The following is a 23,012-nucleotide window of genomic DNA, read 5'->3' as shown; positions in this document are numbered from 1 at the left end:
TTTGGTACTTGTTGCAAGAGGATTGGTTTCTTGATTTTCCTAAGCTGAAGTTTCCCTCCTTGTTTTGAAGTTTTCTATCTATTATCCTTTGTAGGGCTAGATTTGTAGACAGCGACTGTATAAATTTGGTCTTGTCCTAGAATATCTTGGTTTCTCCATTTGTAGTAACTCATAGTTTTGCTAGATATAGTAACCTGGGCTGGCATTTGTGTTCTCTTTGGGTGTGTATGACGTCTGATCAGGATCTTCTAGCTTTCATAGTATCTGTTGAGAAGTCTAGTGTAATTCTGATTAGTCTGCTTTTATATGTTACCTGTCCGTTTTTTCTTACTGCTTTTAGTATGCTTTCTTTATTTTGAACTTTTGGTGTTTTGACTATTACGTGGTAGGGAGGAATTTCTTTTCTGTTATCTGTTCCAATCTATTTGGAGTTCTATAGGCTTCTTGTATGCTCATGGTTATCTCTTTCTTTAGGATAAAGAAGTTTTCTTCTATAGTTTTGTTGAAGATATTTACTGGCCTTTCAGTTGGGAGTCTGTGCTCTCTTCTACACCTATTGTCCTTAGATTTGGTCTTCTCATTGTGTCCTGGATTTCCTAAATGTTTTGGGTTAAGGGCTTTTTAATTTTTACATTTTCTCTGACTGTTGTGTCAATGCTATGTTATCTTCTGCCCCTGAGATTCTTTCTTCTGTCTTCTAGTATTCTGTTGCTGATGCTTGTTTCTAAGACTCCTGACCTCTTCCTTAGGTTGTCTATCTTTAGGGTTGTCTCTCTTTGTGTTTTCTTTATTATTTACATTTCCATTTTTAGATTGTGGATGTTTTTGTTCAATTCCTTCATCTGTTTGCTTGTGTTTTTCTGTGTTTCTCTAAGGTCTTTTACTTATTCTTCTCTGTGCTTCTGTATTTCTTTAAGGGACTTATTATGTACTTCTTGAGTCCCTCTATCCTCAGCATGTGGCACAATTTTAAGTCCAAATCTTGATTTTCTGCTTTGTTGGGTTACATTACTTGCTGTGGTGGTGAGCTGGGTTCTGATGTTGCCAGGTTGTCTTGGTTTCTGTTGCTTGGATTTTTGTGCTTGCCTCTTGCCATCTTCTTTTCTTCGATGATAGTTGACTTTGTTGTCTTTGAATGGAGCTTGTCTTTCCTGTGCATCTGTGGGCCTTGGGCTCTAGAGGGAGATGGGTCTTGGCTGTGCAGCTCTTTATGGGCACACTATGAGTTCCAAAGGTGATGGGTTGGCTCTAGCTCTGGGTACAGATAGAGGCCTGAAGGGTACAGATCCAAGGAGTAGTGTGATACCTGCACACTGAGAGTTCCCAGAAGTCTCTCCCCAAATAATCAGTGGAAAAGGAGTGTTGGCTCACCGATGAGCTCAGTAGTGAAAATGCTCCTGTGTGTCCTGTGGGTGCTCATTCTCTGTGGGCAGACCATGAGTCCTGATGGCAGTGTGCCTGCTCTGCCTGTGGCCCTGGGCAGAGATGGACACCAGACCAGTCTGATCCCAGACTGCAATGCGATTCCTGTGCCCTGAGAGTTTCAGGAGGTCTCTCCTCAGATAATCAGGACAATGAGAGAATGGGCTCACATGCAGGTTCAGTAGGGAGAGTGCTCCTGAGTGTTCTCCGGGTGCTCAGTTCTCTGTGGGCAAGCTGCGAGTCCTGAGAGCTTTAATTTCAGGTATAATCTACAAAAGCTAGTACTGGAAATGCAAATTTAATCTTGTCAGAATCAGGAAACATGACTCAAGTCTTAGAGTTTAGTTATTCTACTTTTGAAAGTTTCTATTCAAAGTCACACACACTCCAATTTTGCTTCTCTCTCTAGTCTACCCTGGAATTAACTGAACATCCCTAATGTCACTAGCTCTTTTATTTATCATGTGTCACTTAGGAATGATTTTCTTATTATAAAGTGTACCTCTAATGACATTTTCATATATAAAAACAATGTAAAGGTTATTAAATGGCTAGCTCCTATTCGCATCCTCCAATCATTTCTTAATTGCCTTATGTATAATTTATTTGATTAGCTCTCAACTAAAGTGTACACATTGATTTTCTTCACAGGTGTAGTCTCTTATCTTTTGCTCTGTTATCTCAATCATTACTCAGGGAAGAAGCTAGGTCCTTGGTCTTCTTTGTTTGCTACAGTTATTTTTATCACTTTCCTCTGAGCAGCAAATCATAAGTTTGATCACCCTTATGTTGGATTTCTCTTTGTTAATAATATATTAACAAAGGTGGAACAAACTTGCAATTACAATCGTGTTGTGCTCTTTAAGATGCTAGTAGGATTCGAGGACCAATTGTGTAACCATTATTCAGGATAAATTCTTGACATTCTGATGTCATCTTCTTTTCTTCAAGTACTTGAAATAGTTTTTTAGGCAAACTTCACTTCGTATCTAAGATTTATAGTGACAATGCTAAATAAAATTTAAAACCCAGCTCTCAAAGGAGATAAGAAATAGTTTATTCTGGAGCCAAATATGAATGAATATGACGCAAGAACATAGAATTAGTCTTTATAGTACTCCTAATTCCATGTTCCAAAATTATAACTGTCTAATGAAGTTTTTATAGGACTAAAGAATGTCATAAATCAATGTAGTGCTACTCCCAGGCATGTCATTTGTGAGCCTGTGTTGTGTGGATGATACTAAACAGATGGTCCACTCAGGTGTACAATAATTGTCCATCTGTAAATGGAGCCAAAGCTGCCTGGTTGATGGAGTCTTTCCAGGCAAAGTAGAGGCTAACACATCACCGTTTTACATAGTGAGTAGTAGCATAGATAGAGCCAGCTCCAGCCTGTTCTCAACAGTAAGCAAATTCTAGTGAATGTGTTCAGCTTCTATCGCTGAAAGAGGTTTTACTGATTATTTTATCCAATACCACATTTTTTTGAAAATATTTTATTAGTCAATGTTCCATGGAGACTGAAAGAATGGTCGTTCATAGACTGTCCCAACTTAAGATTCATCCCATGCACAGGTACGATTAAAAATGTCATATTGTGCTTGCAGACATGAGCCTAGCATGGCTGTCATCTGAAAGGCTCTACAGGCAGCTGACTGAGGCATGCAGTTACTTACAACCAACCACTGGACTGAGGTCGGAGACGCCTATGGAAGAGTTAGGGGAAGGACCGAAAAAGCTGAAGGAGATTACAATCCCATAAGAAGAACAACAGTATTACCTAAGCCAGACTCCTTAGAGCTCCCAGAGACTAAACCACCATCCAAAGAGCATATATGCCCCCCACTACATATATAGCTAAGAATTACTTTATCTAGTCTTAGTGGGAAATGATGCCCTTAATCCTGTAGAAACTTGATGCCCCATTGAAAGGAGATGCTAGAAGGGTAAGAAGGGAGTGGGGGGGGTCTGTGACAGGGGGAGCAACCCCTCAGAAGCAAAGAGGAAGGGGTATGGGATGAAAAACACTTGGAGAAGGGATCAGGAATAGGGGCAACATTTGGAATATAAATAAACTGAATAATTAATAAAATAAAATGCAAGTTAAATGTAAATGCAAATAAAAATACTCTATTAGTGCTTTGAGAGTTTCATACATGCCTGGATCATATTCACTCCTTCTTCCAACTCCCTTCAAAGCTATTCTCCTTTCCTACCCAACCAACTTGATGTCGTTTTAATTTTTTAATATGCATCAAGACCAAATGTGTGCTGCCCAAATCTTGGATGTGTATTCTTCCACTGGACTTTAGTAGATTTACCAGGGGCTATAATCTTAAAGCAAACTTCCTCCATTCTTTCAACAGGGAATGATTGTCAGTAGCTCCATGGCTAGGTGTGGGGTTTTCTGCTAGGCTCATGCCTCAGGCTTGGGTTTGCCAAGCCAAGTCCATTCTCTTTCCCTCTCCTGCTCCAGTGTTGCCTCTAACTCCATGAACCTCATTTGTTTCATTATGCTTAACCATTACACTCTTTTCCCTTAAAAGTCATCATTTCCCCATGGCCTCTTACTCAATTTCTAACCTCTCTGATATTCCAAATGAATCACAAATATTTGAAATTTCTAAGTTAACATCCCTAAGTGAGAGACATTTTTTTTCACATGAGCAAACCAAACTCTTGTTATTTTAAGTGATATATCCAAATTCACAGCTTATGTTTTAGGAAACCTCCATAACCTCTAACCCTTACTAAATTGTTTTCTGTCATGTGTCCTGACTCAGAGTTAAATTAGTTAATTGAAAAATAGTTAATTTTAATCATTTTCCATTTCTATGATCTTCAGATTTATTGATCCTTGCTCCCATTCTCCCTTCCTCCCTCTGTACTTCTTTCTTCCTTTTCTTCTTTTCATACTCTATGGTCTCTTTCCTGTGTAAGAATTGAGACTGTCCTGTGTCTGTCATTGCCTTGGCTGTGAATAACAAGTCCAGCCAAGGCACTGACAGCTCCCAAGGACTGCTAGATAAAGGAAAGCCTGCTCATTTAATTGGCACTTAATTGCTTTAGTTAATTAATTAGAGGCCATGAATAGAGTCATCTCTCTATTTCCAAGTTTTATGAAATTTTTCCCAGTACTATTGAGAAATTGCTTTCTTTGACAATGAAAATGGAACATATACTATCTTCACTTTCTTACCTAAGAGTGGTAGGTGAACATGCAGGTTGCAGAAATAATCCCTACTTAGAAATAATGATTCTCATTAATGTTGCAAGGATGCTAAAATAGGAATGATAGAGCAAGGAATAAAGAGCTGTTTTGTTTACTTCAACACACTTTTTGAAAATAGCAGATCTTTTTAAATTGCCAGGTCAGAGATTTGCTGGCATTGATGAAAAATGGCAGGGTGCCTCACATATACTTTAAATCCTGGGTGTCTTCTTACCTGTGTCTTAGATGACTGGGTAGCTGAGCAGGATGCTTTCAGTTGCATTGTTTTTGACACTTTTATTCTGAAGAATTTATTGAAATCAAGTTCCATTATAAAATGTTAGTACTAGGTAACAAAGATTAAGCAGTTAAAATGATACCACTATTGCCCACGGGAATTACCCTTTGAGGCAAATGTATAAAATATCTTCTTTTTCCTTATCTTAGGCAAAATTATTTCTCCTATTTTCTTTTTTATTGTACATTTTATTTATTTACATTTTAAATATTATCCCCTTTCCCAGTTCCCCCCTCTCCCATCTCTCCTTCCATGTTTCTATGAGAATGCTTCTCTTCCCACATACCCATTCCCTCCTCACCACCATGTCATTCCTCTACACTGGAAAAAAGAGCCTTTACAGAACCAAGGGCTTCTCCTCCTATCGATGCTAGACAATGCAATCTTCATATATGACTGGAGCCATGGGTCCCTCCATGTGTACTCTTTGGTTGGTGGTTTATTTCTGGGAGCTCTGGAGGGTCTGGTTGGTTGATATTGTTGTTCTTTATGTGGAGTTGCAAACCCCTTCAGCTCCTTCAGTCCATTCTCTAACTCTTCCATTGGGGTCTCTATGCTCAGTATGATGGTTAGCTGCAAGCATCCTCATCTGTATCAGTAAGGCTCTGGCAGAGCCTCTCAGGAGACATCCATATCAATACAATATGTTATATGGATATAGGAGAGTTAGGGTAAGGCTTGGTTAAGGGTTAGGTTTGTTGAGGAAGCAGGAGACAGACTGAGCATATTCCATTGTTCTGACATTGAGGAATTGGCGGTGGGTTGTCATTTCTAGTCAAGTACTTAGAGGCCTAGGAAACTAAGAAAAATTCCACAACAGGTGAGAACATCTCTCTAGCAGATGAGGAGAACTCGTTGGGGAAAAAGAAGAGAATGAAGTAAAGGAAAGATAAAGGGAGAGAGAAAAATCACCTAATACATTTGTACTTCTGTTATAATTAAGGTGATAACACCACTTTCAGTCCCTCGAATATGTTCACCCTGCTATCTTCAGGGTTCTCTTTCCCTAAAAAGTTATTTCTAGCTAATTATCCTCACTAAGGAATGTAATCTGTCAGCCTGTCTTGCTAATGTTCCTCACAATGGAGGCTGCTCCAGTGAATAGAAACTGACTTAATAGAGAAAATTAGATACTTAGAGGAGTTGATTATTTGGGGATTTTCTTCCAAGGTGAAAAATGTCATCTATCCCACCAAGAAATTTTTAACGGAGCCTGGTGGAGAAAGACGGAGGGCACTAGCCTCTCACAGTAAAGCCACTGAAATCCACACTATCGGTACCTCTCCTATGTTATGTACTTAATCTTCCCTTGTTTGGGAATGACAGGAATCCAGCGTCAAGGTGAAAAGAAAGACAACCTTAGGAGACTGTTCTGTTAGACCAAACCAAGCAGGCACATTCACCTGTGTGACTTTGAGACATAAAGCATGTCCGGAGATTCTCTTAATGTTCAAAGACATAAAACTGGTATGTCAAAGAAAGCAGTGACTGTGAGTAGGCTGGAGAATCCCCCAACTCTCCCCCGTCTCTCTGTCTCTCTCTGTCTCTGTCTCTGTCTCTCTCTCTCTCTCTCTCTCTCTCTCTCTCTCTCTCTCTCTCACACACACACACACACACACACACACACACATGTCTGGCCTATAATTTGGTGGTATACACAGAAAATTGTACAAGCTATGAGAATGACCCAAATCTTCATCCCTGGGTTCTATAAGAAAGCAAGCTGAACAAGGCAAGGGAAGCAAGACAGTATGCAGCATTCCTCCATGGCCTCTCCATTAGCTTCTGCTTCCAAGTTTCTGTCTTGTGTGAGTTCTTGTCCTGACTTCCTTTGGTGATGAACAGCAATGTTGAAGTGTAAGTAAAATAAACCTTTTCATACCCCCCCCAAAAAAAGAAAGTTTTCATCCTTTGTATAGCTTTTTTTTTTCATCTGTGTGTGACAAAAAAAAGTTAGAGGGTGATATGCATAGTTGGAAGAGAGAAATCTGGGCTAGGAAAAAGAAAATACGCTTTAACTCAAAGGAAATATTAGCTTATTCTGGGGCCAAATATTAGAAAGCATGGTCCAGGAACACAAAATCAGATGGCCCTAAATACAGTGTTCCAATATTACAGTAACAGTTTCCTGAAGTTTTCAATAATAACAGAACAAAGGAAATCATATATCAAGATACCTTTCAAGTACATTGGTAGAACTACCCAGCAGATGGTTTGTAACAGAGTAGGTAAACCCTTGGCTATAGGCTACATGTGCTGTGTAATTAACAGTCTAGGCCCTTAGTCTGTGGAAGTTAGAGACCTGTTTAACATTTGGAAAGTATTTATTTGCCTAAAGTAAAAGAAGCAGTAACAATATGTAACTATTAGAAGACTAAGAGCCCAAGGTAATTTGGCTCTGGTCCCATTATCCACAAGCACTAAAGTTCTAGTCAGTCAGCTTCACAGAATGTTCAATATGAGTGTGTTTTCTTTCTGAGAGCTTCAGAAACATTGAGCTTCTACCCCTTTTTCCTACCTCTGGACCACCTTTTCCTTAACAAACTGCCTCTGCTTCTACATCTATCACCACATCCATGCCCAATTTTTTTGTTCTGGGATAGAAGCACCTAGAAATCGCAGCAAGGATTCTCAACCATAACAAAAGCTTTTCAGACTGAAGTAAGGACAGGTATATTTCCTCAAGTTGACTCATTGACTGAACTACCAACTGAAAAATCAAGCTTCTCTACAATCAAGCGACCATTTACATATATTTTACACATACCCTCAAACTTGGCCTAAGTTAGAGTGGTTTAGAGTGTGTAACACACCAAATGCCATGGCTTGAACTATTCTAGCAATCCTTTGAGGTGCAGTTTTCTTTTGAAGCCACACTGTCATTGATATTTTATATATCAAGATTTTATACCATAAGTTTCTGGCTGACACCAATCTTTATGCATAATGGCACTACATCAATAGAGCACTCCGTGCAAGAAACAAAAACTCAGATACTTGCAATTTGGCCTAACTGTAAAGATGAAGAATGGACCTGAGCACCAAACAATTTAATCAACCAAGGAAGGAAAATGATGATGGTGAAGACAATGGTGTTGCATCATAGACATGGTTTGGCTTTGTTCTTCCATATATTTTTACAGTTCAAAATCTTTTAAGTATTGTAAGGCATTGAAAGCCACATAAATCTCTGAACCAAATTATTATCAAATTATGACGATCAAAATACTTCATGTATACAGACTATCTGTTTGTTTGGGGTTTGTTTGTTTTAAACTAAATGTTATGGAGTTCTCTTGTGGGAATCTGTAACTCTACAAACTATACTTCAAATGAGTATCTCACAGGACTCTCTGATAGTAATGGAGGGATTTCCTGGGTGTTAAATAAAGGAAAAACCTACCGTTTGCATAGTTTTCATGGAACTGAATGCTATCAAGATGATTCCAGGTACTGGATGGCAAAAGTAAATTAAATTTACACAGTAAACCCCAATTTCTGACTACAGAATAGGAGAAGGCATAGGCAAAAAAAAATAGACTCCATAATAAGTTATTGATATGCCATCCCAGAGGTTAGTAATTGTGTACCTAATTAGTAGGTTAAATGCGACATGGTAAAGGACGTGGCAGGTGATACATTTAAGTGTGTCAGGTGCACAGAAGGCATGGACATTGTAAAATATGAGCTGAGTTTGGACTTTGCTGAGGTAAGGGAGAAGTACTGGAACCTTCTCAGGAGAGCGATGTCTTAGGTAGAGGGAAGAACAAGATAAAAAGCACGCAACCTTGAAAGCTTAGCTTTGAATTGCAGCTAGGGTTTAATGAAGTGGAGTTGATATTTGGAGTAGTGGAATAATTTTTTAACAAAATCTGTACACTTTATCCTAAAGTATTATTTATGCATAAATAATAAGAGGAATATTTAAAAATCTATAGGAACCATTAGCCAAGAAATAGAAGTGATATTTCCTTAGTCTCCAAGTTTGAATTCAGATAAAGATCTAATTACTGTCCTAAAGTATAAGCAACAAAGAGGCCATTATTTGTCATGTGAGACCGGAAGCTCTTAATAGTTGCCATTGAACTCCCTTTTTATTGGATTGAAATAGGGACGTACCATATACTTCAGATAGCCTTGAACTCAAGTTCCCCCTGCCATAGCCTCTCTAGGGTTGGGATTCGAGGCTTGCCATCACACAGTGATAGATGAACTCTTGACTGAAAAAATAGTCACAAAAGTCATGTATACCCATAGAGGAAACAGAAAGGAAGATTGGCTTGTATTGACCCAAGGGCAGTCAACAACTCCAGCTGTAGTGGGAAAAAAAATTCACAACCTCACCAGTGGAACAAAACCTTCAACAAATAACTAACAGTATCCTAGAAAGAAAAAAGAAGGCGTAAATTCCAAATTGTTTTTTAGATGGGTGAGATTAAGCGCTGGTTATTTATGCTTGTTCTCAGCATTTGATGCATCATCCATCTTTGGACCGGAATTGTGAGCCGAAAACTCATCACCATTTCCCACCACCTGCAGAAACATTATCTGCACTGGGAACTCATTTGCTCGATGCTTCCCACAGCGTCCCATCTGCTTTACATACCTCCTTTTTCCACAAGTGATTAAAGCTGCTCACACCACCTGAATGATGCACATAGCTGGGTTATGGCCTGTTCAAACTTCTAGAACTCGCTATACTATAGAATCTCAGAGCATGGACCCACAGGAACTCTTAAAGGGCTCACACAATGCATATCAGGGGAGAAAAGAAAAATGACAGCAAGCCTATCATAATTTAAGACATCAGGCTCATAAATATTGAAAGTCCTTCCAAATAAAATTATTACCTGTGACTTATTTTATAGTGAACTTACCTATCTGGAAGATTGGTGATATTCTCAAATGAATCCAATTATAAATGACTAAATCCCTTCCATCACAGCATTGTGGGAAATATTTCTATCTTAATTCTCAATAAATTAGTTTTTAAATGTGAATTATTCAAAGAACATGATGTGACAACTGAGAAATTTTGTTAATTTTCAATAAACTGCGCATGGGTTCTGTAAGCAACCTTCGGATCTTACAGTGTTTCTACCCTGACTTCCATGTAGATCCCTGAGCCTTGAGCAGGGGTGTTCAATATGGACAGCCCATTTAGAACTGAGTATTCAAAAGCTCCTCCCTTTCTGTACATAGTCTCTTTGAGAGACTGTTAATTATCTTCTGATGCAGGAAATCTCTCTGATGAGCATTTACAAGTGTGCTCATCTTTGGATATAGCAATGTGTCATTAGGAGTAGTAGGGTGATGATCATTAAGCAGACTAATAGAAGGTCTTTCTATAGGGCCAATGACCTATCTAGTCTTAATTTCTTGGCCTCATTAACAGTACTAGCTATGGGTTCTGTTCCATGGTGTAGTCTTTAAATTCAATCAAAAGTGACTCTGTAAGTCCAGATATGTATATCTTGCAGTCAAGTCACTGTAACAGCTCACAAGCTTCATAGCAGGGGGTCGGTTGGTGTTACTTTCTACTCCAGTGGTGTGTATAGCACCTCCTGTCAGTATGCACTAACCTCTTCTGGTGGTTAAAACTTCTAGCTAAGAACCAGCTCAATTCTCCATATTCTTTGCTATAAGTATGTGGTATCTTCAGCAACAGGGCTTTCTTTACTGTCAGGTTATGGATGGTAACCAATAGCATTGGCAATAGTCTTTGATGTACGGAGAGGGAGTATGAGATACCTTTGGCTGGCAATTCTACAAGATGTAATTCATATGTAGCAGTGGAGGTTTTATGTGATAGCCTAACAATGTCTAATAAGCTATTATTCTCCCTCCTATATTGTGACTTTATTTAAATTACTTTTATTTTGGTATGTATTTTAGGGAGATTCTAGAGTAGGTGGACTCCATTTCAAAAGGCCTCTAAGGTTAGTTATCCACTCTTCTAGCCTCCTCTCTCACTGCCCTCCCCATTCAATCCACCTGTTCTAGTTTTCCTTTTCTCTCTTTATAGCACTATATTCTGTATCCCTTTCTTCGGAAGATCCCCTCCTACTTTGGTCCCTTAGTAGCCATTTAACCTCTGTGGTTATTCTAAATGGAATACACATATCTAATTGTAGCCTTAGATTTTCCACAACCAACTTTTAATAAGGGTGCTTAAATGTTTCAATGTCCCTTCTAATTCACCATCCTCCAGGGGTAGTAGAAAGGTTAATAGAGCAAAGGAAGATATGGACCTGCTTAAAAATATTTCTTTGGAGAAAATTCAAATTGTGTTGTCAGGAGATCAACAGTACATATCACACAAATCAGCAGAGGCAGCTCAAGCTACTCATAAGCATTATTCATGAATTAGAAGCACCAGGTTGCAAGGCTCTGCCAATAATCCTGAGTCCAAGAAGTAGCAAGAAGCCACCAGAACACCCTCAGAAGTTTTTGGTGTGTTTGTCCTATGAAGGTATGACAGACAGTGAGCAACACAGAACTGTGAAGTAAACCAATACCACCCAGCATTGTCTGCTGCCCATTGGTTATATTTATATATTTTCCAAACACCATGTATTCTCTCAAGCACTCACTCTAGCAAAACATGGCATGCTCTTTTTCCAGGCTGCCTTCAGTAAACCACCACGTGTCTGTTCTTAACAAAATATCCTCCCATGTGTTTGCTTCAGCAAAAATATCCTCTCATAAGACATTTTGCAGAAAACACCACATGACACAAGTGAGTTTCCAAAAATTTTCCACCTCATCTAATTAAAGAAAACAACCACATATAAGTGAAAACATTTAAAAATTTGGCCCTCTGTGTCTGGATAACCTTACTGAAGGTGATCATTTCTAGCTCCATCCTTCAATCTGCAAATTTTCATAGTTCCATTTAACAGCTGGATGATACTATGCTATATAAGATGTATTACATGCTTATTGTCCATTGGTCACTTGGACATTTTCGGTATTTATATTTTTTGGCAATTATAAACAGCAGTAATAAACACAGATGAGTAAATGTCTTCACAATGGGATGTAGAGTTTTTGGCTATATGTCCCATGGTGGTATAAGTAGATCTTTTTGTAGAACTATTATTGGCCATTTGAGGAACCTCTGCACTGACTTTCATAATGGCTACACCAGGGTACACCACTAAAAACAATTTTAAGTGCACCCTTCCCAGAACCCTTGCCAGCATGTCTTGTCACTTGTTTTATTGATCTGGTTCATTCTGATTTGATAAGATCAGACATTTTAGCCTTGGAGATCTGACAACCACAAAGTAGAATTTCTGTAGCTTTAATTTTTATTTCCCTGGCTACAGCATAAGTGATTTTCCTTGTGTGTTAATATCCCATTTGCCTGACTCACTTGTAAAAATGTGTATCCTCTTGTTTCCTTTGTATTATTTCTGTTTCTATTAGAATTCAAAAATATTATCACTATAGCTGGGTGCTGATCTTTATGAAATATATAGTTTAGAAATATCTCTTCTAATCCGTGCCTTAACTTTAAAAAATTACTTTATTGGATATGCTCTGTATTTACATTTCAAATGTTAACCCCTTCCCCCTACTTTGATCCCCTTCTCCCTCCCCCTCAACTTGTCTGCACAAATGCACACCCTCTCCTAATTACCGTCTTCACCTCAATGTCTTGGCATTTCCCTACATCGGGAAAAACATGCCCTCACTGGACCAAAATCCTCATTTCACACTGATGCCAGACACTGCTATTCTCTGCTACATATGCAGCTGGAGCCATGGGTCTCTCCATGTGTACTGGCTGGTTTTGTGTCAACTTGACATAAGCTAGAGTTATCACAGAGCAAGTAGCCTCAGTTGAGGAAATGAGATCCAGCTGTAAGACATTTTCTCAATTAGTGATCAAGTTGGGAGGGCCCAGCCCATTGTGGGTGGTACTATCCCTGGGCTGGTAGACCTGGGTTCTATAAGAAAGCAGGCTGAGCAAGCCAGGGGAAGCAAGCCAGTAAGCAAAATTCCTCCATGGCCTCTGCATCAGCTCCTACTTCCTGACCCGCTTGGGTTCCAGTCCTGACTCCTTTGGTGATGAACTGTGATATGGAAGTGTGAGTTGAATAAACCCTTTCCTCCCCATCTTGCTTCTTGGTCATGATGTTTTGTGCAGGAATAGAGACCCTGAATAAGACACAGTTTGTCCTCAATGGTTGGTGTTTTAGTCCATAGGATTTGTGGAGGGTTTGGTTAGTTGATAATCTTCTTCTCATAAGGTTGCAAACCCTTTCTACTCCATCAGTCCTTTCTGTAGCACCTTTATTAGGGTCCCCTTGTCCAGTGCGATGGGTAGTTGCAAGCATGTTCAGCTGTATCTGTATGACTCTAGCAGAGCCTCTGAGGAGGCATCCATATCCGGTTCCTGCATGGCTTAACTTTTTACATATATTGATATCTTAATAAAGAAGATCGTTTAATTTCAACAAACTCACATGTATGTGTGTTTTGCCATGATAATGCCCTCATTTTGTCCCTTGTTTAAAAATAATAGAAATATTCCTTTATATCTCATGAGGTCCATGTTTGTCTTAAGACTTTAAGCCAAATTAAATAAGTTCTTATTTATTATTAAAGATTTGGGCCAAAGTTTATTTTTTTACTATGTATAAATAATTTCTCTAAGATATCCAATATTAGCTTTAATTACAGTTTTAATATGTATAGGTCTTATGCAAAGTTTTAAATTTTTCTTTCATTATTCTAATTGCCTTTAACTACATTAAACTTAACCACTCTTTTTTTGCCCTTTTTGCCTTTCAAACTAAAAAAAAAAAAAAAAAAAAAAAAAAAAAAAAAAAAAACCTTTTTAATTGATTCTTTGTGAATTTTGCCCCATACCTAACCTTGCAATACCTCCAACAGAGAAAAACAAAATCTAAATTTCAAAGCTGTAGTGTGTCTCAGTGTGTCCCATAATACACCCCTTTGTCTACATTTATTTGCTTGCAAATGTTCATTGTAATGACTCCTCCTTAGTCTGGGATGAATTATTTGGCTTTTGCTGCTCAGAAATCTCACCGGGACTCCCCAAGGATATATCCTCTTTGTCATAGAGATCCTCTAGTTTTGCATCTATAGGACAGGCTCCTTCCCATACTCCTTGGGGTAAATGTTGGGGTGGGCACACTCCAAGCCCTGGTTCTAGGCCCAAGAAGCATCTGAGCTGTTCATCCCTCCAGCTCATTTGCTCCCATGTCCTCCGGCTCACTATCAACCCCTAAAACCAGAACCAACTCTACCCTAATTTCCAGGTAACTTGCAGAGCCTGCCTTCCCAAGTGATGGAGATAGTACAGGACATTGCCAGTTCTCTCACTATCATGACCCCAAGGCTGGCACTCCTACCTGCTATAGATGGCAAGGGGTGAGGAATAGGAGGAGAGAATTTTTCTGTGGTCCGTGACACCACCCAAAAGAGGTATGAATGGTTCTTCTATACTCACTCTCTTTGGGCTGGCTTACCTTTCCTCCCCTATCCTCCTACCCCATCCTTCCTGCATTACTCAGAATCAGCTCTAGTATACTGCCTAGGCCAGGTTCAGAGCCTGCTCTTTCAAGTACTGCATCTCATGAGGGACAGGGACAATTATCCTGTCCTCATGACCCCAGGGCCATATCTCCCACCTGCTACAAGTAATGAGGTGTGAGAGAGGAGGATGGTATCTCTTCCTTGTAGATGCCACTGCATAGGAAATGAGTGGTAGGACCATCTCTCATTTGTATCCTTGGTGGCTTACTTGTAAGACCCACAGTGTTGCGGGGTGCTCTCCTGAGTACTGGAGCTGGCTAGAGGTGGGGGCAGGGGCAGGTCTTCTGCCCTCAGGATTTCAAACCCAAATCCTCTATAATGCCCAGGACCCCACCATGGTCCCAGATGGCATCGGCAGCTTTCATATCAGGCTGCTCCTCACTGCTCTCCCATCTCTAGTTCTGTTTCTCTTCATTATACCCACATCCTTCTGTTTATCTTCCATTTCTTCATCACTTTCTCCTCTTAGTGGCAACTAGGTTCTCTAAATTTTTAGGGTTATCTGAGGAGTGTTCTCAGGAGTACTATGCCCCACTCATGCTTTATGGCACTGGCCGGGGATTATCTCACTTATGGTCTACTTCCCAAGCCTGCACAGTGCCATACTGGTGATCAGCTCAGGCTAACTCCCTGTTCAGGTCCCATGCCATGGGACTGGTGGTGGATTGGGATTGTTTCTTACCTGGCACAGCCAAGTGACCTCTTGCAAGGGTAGTCTGTTGAGAGCTCACTCCTGCCTAATGCCCAAAGTTCCAGGTGTGGTTCTTGTCATCTCTGGCTTGCTCCCCATCCTAGGAGCCCATGTGGGCGTGCCTTATGCATGACTGGTGGTCTTAGGGTAGCTCCCTATCTAGCCCCCCTGGCACATTCTAGTGATCATCTCTACGTGCTCTTTTCTGTCATTAGGCTACTAGCAATTAGGTCAATAATCATTCAGACGTTTCTAGGTCAGAAAACTGAACATAGACTTAAAAGTTTTCTTCTCTGCCATCTACTAACACATATGTGGAACAGCAACCACACCTGCAAAAGCACAAGGTGCAAGTTAATCCCAATCTTTGTTAAAGTATATGTGTGTGGGGTATGTGTATTTGTGTGTGTGTGTGTGTGTGTGTGTGTGTGTGTGTGTGTGAAGACCAGAGGAGAACAATGGCTGTCCTGACCTATTACTTTCTTCCTTACTGGCTTGAGATAGAATATCTCCCTGAATGTGAAGGTTGGCTGACAATTAAGTCTCAGTTATCCTTCTGTCTGTGATGTCCACATGTCTAGGGTTACAGGAATGCACACCAAAACTAACTTCTTACGTCATCATTTGAATTGCCCCAATATCCAATGACATATTTGTTTCTGGAATGATCGGTTGTCCCTGGCTCTCCTTTCAACATGTTCATCTATAGTCCAGGAATCAGTTATTTCTTCACAGACTCCAATTTCTTTTTCTAATAGCAAATTGTATTTAATGGTGGTATTTGGTACAGGGCATAGCATCTTGTTCTGGAGAGGTTTATTCACTGTACTAAGTTCAAACCTGGGTCAACATTTCAAAATGAAGATATTGTCTTGGGTTCTTGCTGATATTTTCAATTAAAATTCAAATAGAGAAGGAGTTTTCGTTAATTTAATTTCATGTAGCTTATAGCCAGCTCTACTTTTTTTTCCTCTGAGACTCTCAGCTTCCAAAACACAATGATAATCCTTCTTTTTCCTCACTCCACATTGTACAGAACATTTCAATTGCAGAAATGAAAATGGATTATTTTGCGGAAAGGACAGTGTGAAAGAGAATTTGTTCACAAGACCAGGATGATGCATATTCTGTTAAGAGCAAACAGCTTCCAGGAAGGGTTATGGCTTGATGGACTAGAGATCACTTTTTTTTTTTTTTTGGAAAGAGCCAACAATTGAGTTACCAGAAGGCAAGTGATAGGTTTCAAAATGAAGATGATTTTGAATGATGAACTTCACACTGAAGCTCCAGACTGATGTCAAAATCTCAACCAGAAATGATACTCTTTTCTGTTAGAAAAAGATCTTTCATTTTTTTTTAAATAAAAAAATATCATTTCTACTTCATTCTTATAGGCAGAACATAGGTCTGAGACAAGAGGACTGGGAATACTAGGAAGATAGCTCAGCAGCAAGACATTGTGCTGTAAAAGAAGGGCCTGATTTCAAATCCCTAATACCCATGTAAAAAGAAGGGAATGGCTACATATTTTAGAAAATTCACTGGGCAGACACATGGGCAGAATTTTGGAACTTTCTGGGTTGGCCAAGCCTATAAGAACTGTGTGTTTCAAGCTTAGTAGGAGACCCTGTCTCAAGTGGGTGGACTTTGAGAGTGTAATACTAACCCAGGTCATGAACACGAAATCTCAAAAAGAAAAGGAAAAAAAACATATTTTCTTACTCATATGTGGATCCTGGACGGTAGTGTGCCCACATATGTATGTGAACTGCCTTATATGTGGGTACAGTAAGTATAACATTTAGAAAACAATGATCATGGAAAAGTAATGCTAGATGACAAGGAGGCACAAAGTATAGGCAAAGGGGCAGTGTTTTGGGAGATAACATAATGCTAATGTTTTTTTCTGTCTACAACCCTGCCATATATTTATATTTCCCTGTTGTTGTACATAAATAAATAAAAGTATAATTTATATTGAGAAAAGCTCCATTGCTTCAGAAAGACCATTCTCAGTAGATTACTCAAATTACAGAGTTTGGGAATGGGCAAGAAGTGGCTTTCTTAATCTAGCAGAGTTTTTGTGAGTTCATTAAAATTAAGTGATGAAAGTTAAAAAAAAAAAAAGATTGTCAGATGCTGGCTGTGTAAATAGATCAATACTACAAAAGCCTTTGTTTTATGTACAGTAAAAATGATTGAGGAAAACACTTAACATGGTCCTCTTCTGTACTTACAGCATACATACACACACACATACACATACACACACACACACATACATAAAACACATAACACACACACATCTACACACATGCAATCAACACCCACATGCATATAACACACATGTTTCTAACACACACACATCAACCTCTCTCCCTCTGTTTTTAAAATGCTGTCAGCATTGCTCCCTTTCACTCGGTTTTATACCAGTTTAATGAAAATAACCACTAAAATGTGGTTCAATTATCTTCTGACATTTGAAGAAGCACAGGAGTACTAATGAGCCACTGTCTCAATTACTTCTCTGCCCACAGAGGACAAGGTGTGGACCATCGTGTCTCATGACTTACAGATGCAGACGACAGTGGTAGGCTACAACCCAGAAAAGTACTCTGTGACACAGCTCATCTACAGTGCCTCCATGGACCAGATCAGTGCCATCACCAGCAGTGCTGAGTACTGCGAACAGTATGTCTCCTACTTCTGCAGGATGTCCAGGTTGTTGAACACCCCAGGTAGGCTGTGACGGAACATTACTTTTAATTACTCTCTCAGCTGGTGTTTGCAATTGCCTAAACAATCCAACAGGTGCGGCTTATTATCTTATTGTCCAGTCTTCAGTCCTCAATGTGCAGATTGCAGTAAGTCCATTGTAACCATGGGCTTGTTTTCTGGACAGTGAAGCTTCCGATGCATGATTATTTTAAAATAAGCAACACCATTAGTTTAGGTTTTTCAGTTTTATGCATATATACATGGTTGCTGTTAATGGTCGTTTATCAAGCAGTTGCCTTGGGCGAAAGTTTGTCAGAGCTCCTTGTGAGCTTTCAAGTTATTCTCTTTTGAGTTCCTTCAGTGTCTTTAATGTAAAGATGAAAGCCTTCTAAAGGCTGTCTGCCAGGCAATCTGGTATAGAGTGGTGAGAGATTTTAGGGCTCTCTGCTGTCATTTAACAGTATCTTTCTGAAGAAGCCCACTCTGAAGTTGCTTTCATGACAGTCTATTTCAGTGGGACAGTGTATGTGTGTGTGAAGGTGCACATGGATGTGTGCACAAGATGGCTTTGGGGTTTTGAGAATAAGAAAGCCCCCAAGTTTTTACTGAAAATACCTTCTTTGCAAGAAAACCTCATGTGTTGGGGATAGAATATGCCACTAAATTTACTTTAAATTTGCAACAAAATGTGAAAGAGTATGCACTATTTGGTCCATAACATAGCAGCAAAAATAAGCATCAGCCTGGAGTGGAGGGAATAGGGCTTTTTGATTTGCAGCCTTGAGGTTTTCCAGATGTGTCTTTGGGATATTCATTGAATTTGAACTCCTTCGTGAATATCTGTGTATATAATGTAATAGGTAAAACTTCTTAAGATATATTTATCATGTGCAACATATTTTGAAATGTGATTGTGGAGTAGCTAAATCAAGCTAATTTGCATATGCATACTTTTTCCTTTGTGTGGCAAGCACAGTATTCAGGGATGTAATGTGAGTAACTGCGTTGTACTATGTACATCTTGTTATCCAGCTTTAGTTTCCCATCCTTTTTTATTGTCAAACTTAGGAAAAGAATACCTGCTTTGGTGAGCTGTTATATTAGGAATTGATAAAGCCAAAATGTTTAAATATAGAATTTGAAGAAATGAATGGTAATCTTAATTAATAATCAATATTATATAGTATTGCATTGTGTTAAAGACTGGTAGGCTATGTAATGCCCTCAACCAATAGTGGATTAGATCCAGCATTATTAGGACATTGTTTCATAGAAGAGCTAGACACAAAATAATAGGTGATTGTAATGTTTGGGTGTTTCTGCTGTACAAAGCCTCATGATATTAGACTATTCTTGATGAACTTCATGGACTATAGAAGAGAAAAACCTGAAAATATAAAAATGATATGTTTAGAAAATGAGGGTTGGTGTTGTCTGGAGGAAAGATATTCATATTGGCAAGCTGAATTAATGTGCCACTGAAAATGCAGAAACAGGCTATATTGATGCTGAGGAATGAATAGCAGCAGGTATGGTATGAATGGTCCTTCTGGCACTGGTCAGAAGCCCCGTGGTAGGAAGTGAATATGGGCTTGAGTCTGGATGCAAGTAAATGCCACATTGTCCCCACCCTTTCCTTCTGAAACTCTGTGTATTCAAGAACAACACAAAGGAATTTGGAAAATAGAGCAGCTGGACCCTACTGCTTGTGGTATTAATGTGATGGGTCTAAAGTAAAGCTGAAGCTATGCATTTATTATGAGTTCCATGGGAACTGTGTTTCTCTATGATACATGGATGGTAGCCCTGGTTTCCAAAGTGGCTGTATTTGAAGCTAGAGCTTTTAGGAAGCAAGAATGTTAAATGTAGTCAGGATGGAGATGTTCTGTTTCCACCAAAACTGGCAGCTCAATGAAGAATAAAGAAATAACACTCTGTCATGTATGGACTTAGTGAGGAGGACCCTGGCAAGCCAAACTACACTACCAGCTCCTTGAATATAGGCTTCATACTCATCAACCACGAGGTTCACTTTCTCGAAGTTCAGCTGCATGCCGGCTTTGGGTACTTTGCTTGGCATTTCTAGTAGATATATGGTGAGATCTCAGATGATGTCAAATCTAAGTGAGCTGGAGAACATCTCCTAAGAATTCTGGAGTACCACACAGCCCAACAGAAATTTCTGATACTCTTGAACAAGCACAGCAATTTTGATTGGATCCTGCTTCCACTGCTAGCAAGCATAAACCAAGGACTGCGGAATAATTCAGGACAGCAAGAGTCCCTAATGAATCTCATCAGCTTATTTCAGTTTCATGAGTAAAATGTTCCTCACAGAGTCTCTGTTCCTTGATTTAAGTTAATTAGCTCTCCAGTCTTAGTATGGGAGAGGAATGGGACAAATTGCTCATCAGAAAGAAATCTTGACACTTTTACTGGTATAGTCATATTTTCATTATCAACTTTTCTAGTAGTTAAAATATATTAATTGTTTTGAAAAGTGCAGTAGAATTGCCAAAAAATCGTATTAATAACTTATAGTTTAGGTACTGGGAGAACCTATTTAAGGCTCAAGGCAACCAACCTTTAATTCTCTTGATCTTATGATACATGTCCCTCTTTTCTTCACTGATACTGTTTTCCTATCAGCCACAAGGAACCTCACACACCCATTACTCTCCTCTATATAACACGATATAAAAATCTCTAGGAAAAGTAAAAGTGACAGTTTTAACTGTCAAGTTGACACAATCTAGAATCACTTCAGAGGAGTATAAATAAATAAGAGGCTATATAGGTCAGGTGGCTCTGTGGGAAGTGATATTGATTATTATTTCCTTATGTAAGAGATAAGCTTTCCACTGTGGGGGGCAGCCTTCCCTAGGCAGGAGATCTTGAACTAATAGTAGAGAGACCTGGTGTTAATTCATTGCTGCTACGTCTTGACAGTGGATATGACAGGACTACTTGCTTCAACCTTCGGCCTTGACTACCCTGAAATGGTGGCTATAAACCTTGAACTCTGAGACAAATAAACCTTTTTCTTCCTTATGTTGTTCTTTTGCAAGATATTTTATCCCTGGCATTGGCAACACCAAGAACAGGTATTTTCACAATAAATAACAGTATTCTATGTATGTTTTCAGAGAATCAAACATTGTGTTTTAAGACATTTATATATTGTCATTGTACCTAAAATGTTCTTTGAAAATTACCATAATATATGTCAGGCATTTATGAAATGCTCCTTTTTCTCTTCTTTCCCCAATTTATTAAAATATATTCTTTTCTTTATATTGTCCATTATATTCTGATTACAGTTTCCCCTCCCTTCATTCCTCCTAGTTCTTGCCCACCTCCCATCCCATCTGTATATGTTCTCTTTCTGTCCCTCATTAGGAAGAATAGGCTTCTAAAAGATAACAACAAAACATAACAAACTAAAATATAAGATAAAGCAAACGAGTCTCAGCAGAGTTGGACGAGGCACATCAATAGAAGGAAAAGAGCCCTAAGAGAAGGCACAAAGAGAGGAGACCCGTTCAGTCACACTCGGGAGTTCCATACTAATACTAGACTGAAACCTATAAAAAGGATGCCCAGGGCCTGGTCCAGACCTATCTAGACCCTGTGCTTCCCTGTGAGTTCCTATGAGCTTTGTTCCTTTGATTTAAAGGACCTTGTTTTCCTGGGTTCCCTCATCTCCCCTGGCTTCTAGACTCTCCCTGCCTCCTCTTCTCCTGAAATAGCCTATCATACTGCTATTTACACAGGTTCTCTTCTTGATACGTGCTTGTTAATGTGAATAAAAGTACATACTTTAAGACATTTCCTTATCAATCAATCTGCTGACAATTTTTTCTAAGTAGGAACAAGCATCCACACCTGGTTGCTCATTCCAATACTGATGCTAGGGCCCCAAACATAGGTTTTGATGGGATTGGTTTGGATTCAGGAATGACTGCTTTCAGCAAACATTCATGGGTGGTTTTATGGTTTTATTGGCCATCACTTGGTAATATGTTTATGTCATGAGTGCATCTTCTGTTTAAATCTAAGTAGTTAGGTCTTTATGTGGGAGAAGACTAAAAGAAATAGGGATTCACTGACTGGCTAACATGAATGGCATATGTAATTAACTATGTTTTTAGATAAATCAAACTAATATGATAGTGTTTTTAATCCAATTGGAACCATTTCTATATTCTGTAAAGTGGATTTCTGCCTATGATTCAGGGTCCTTTTCCACATTTCCTGTTTCTCCTTACCAGGTAAGCTGCTGTGTAGAACCGCAGACACAGGTAGGAGTCTAACCTAGCATTGTGTACTGCATTCTGTGTACTGCATTCTGAATCAATCAAATCAAGAAAGAGGAGACTTTAATAAAAATCTTTAATTTGTTGTTTTAAGGAATTAATGCTTGCTGTAATTGTTTTATTTTTTTTCCTCTTTCATGGTAACATCTGATTTTAAATATCCATCTAGTCATTCTGTAACTAAGACTGAATTATACTGGTACTTTCTCAGAAGCATTTGTGACACTTGTTTGAATGCAAAGTATATTCATTATAGTAATCGCAATTAGAATGAATATCAAATGAGGCGTAATAGCTATGCACTTAAATGTTATTTTTCTTTTAAGAGACTTACTCTCCAGATGTCATTTGGTGCACTGTAACATTTAAGGCACTAGAACCAAGAATTTAAAGACACATAGAGCTTGTACATGTCTATTGATAAGCATTTGCTTGGAAATTAGCTCGCAAATGTAGATTTATTCATTTAGTATTAGTTTCTTACATCTTTTATAAGGAGGCTAATGTGTGATTTACACTAGTATCTCCATCATTATCAGATAATTTGAATCATTTTAAAATAATGATTTGGGAGCTGGAGAGATGGCTCAGTGGTTGAGAGCACTGACTACTCTTACAGAGGTCCTGAGTTCAAATTCCAGCAACCACATTGTGGCTCACAAATATCTATAATGAGATCTGATGCCCTCTTCTGGTATGCCTAAAGATAGCTATAGTGTACTTATAATGAATAAATAAATAAATAAATAAATAAATAAGTAAATAAATAAATAAATAAATAAA

General features: G+C 38.9%; 1 protein-coding gene across 1 annotated transcript in view; it reads left to right on the top strand.

Moving 5' to 3' along the window:
* CNTNAP2 (contactin associated protein 2) overlaps window positions 1-23,012 on the top strand; it is a gene marked incomplete at its 3' end in the record, with an annotated part of 2,047,702 nt that overhangs the window by 1,326,485 nt on the left and 698,205 nt on the right. The window contains exon 13 of the mRNA XM_080931878.1: window positions 17,733-17,933. Coding sequence (XP_080788004.1) covers window positions 17,733-17,933 — 201 coding nt within the window. The remainder of the gene's footprint in view (window positions 1-17,732; window positions 17,934-23,012) is intronic.

Source organism: Micromys minutus (assembly GCF_963924665.1).
Source record: "Micromys minutus genome assembly, chromosome: 18".
Taxonomy (NCBI): Eukaryota; Metazoa; Chordata; class Mammalia; order Rodentia; family Muridae; genus Micromys; species Micromys minutus.
Note: the sequence above shows the minus strand (reverse complement) of the source record. Positions and strands in the feature narration are given on the sequence as shown.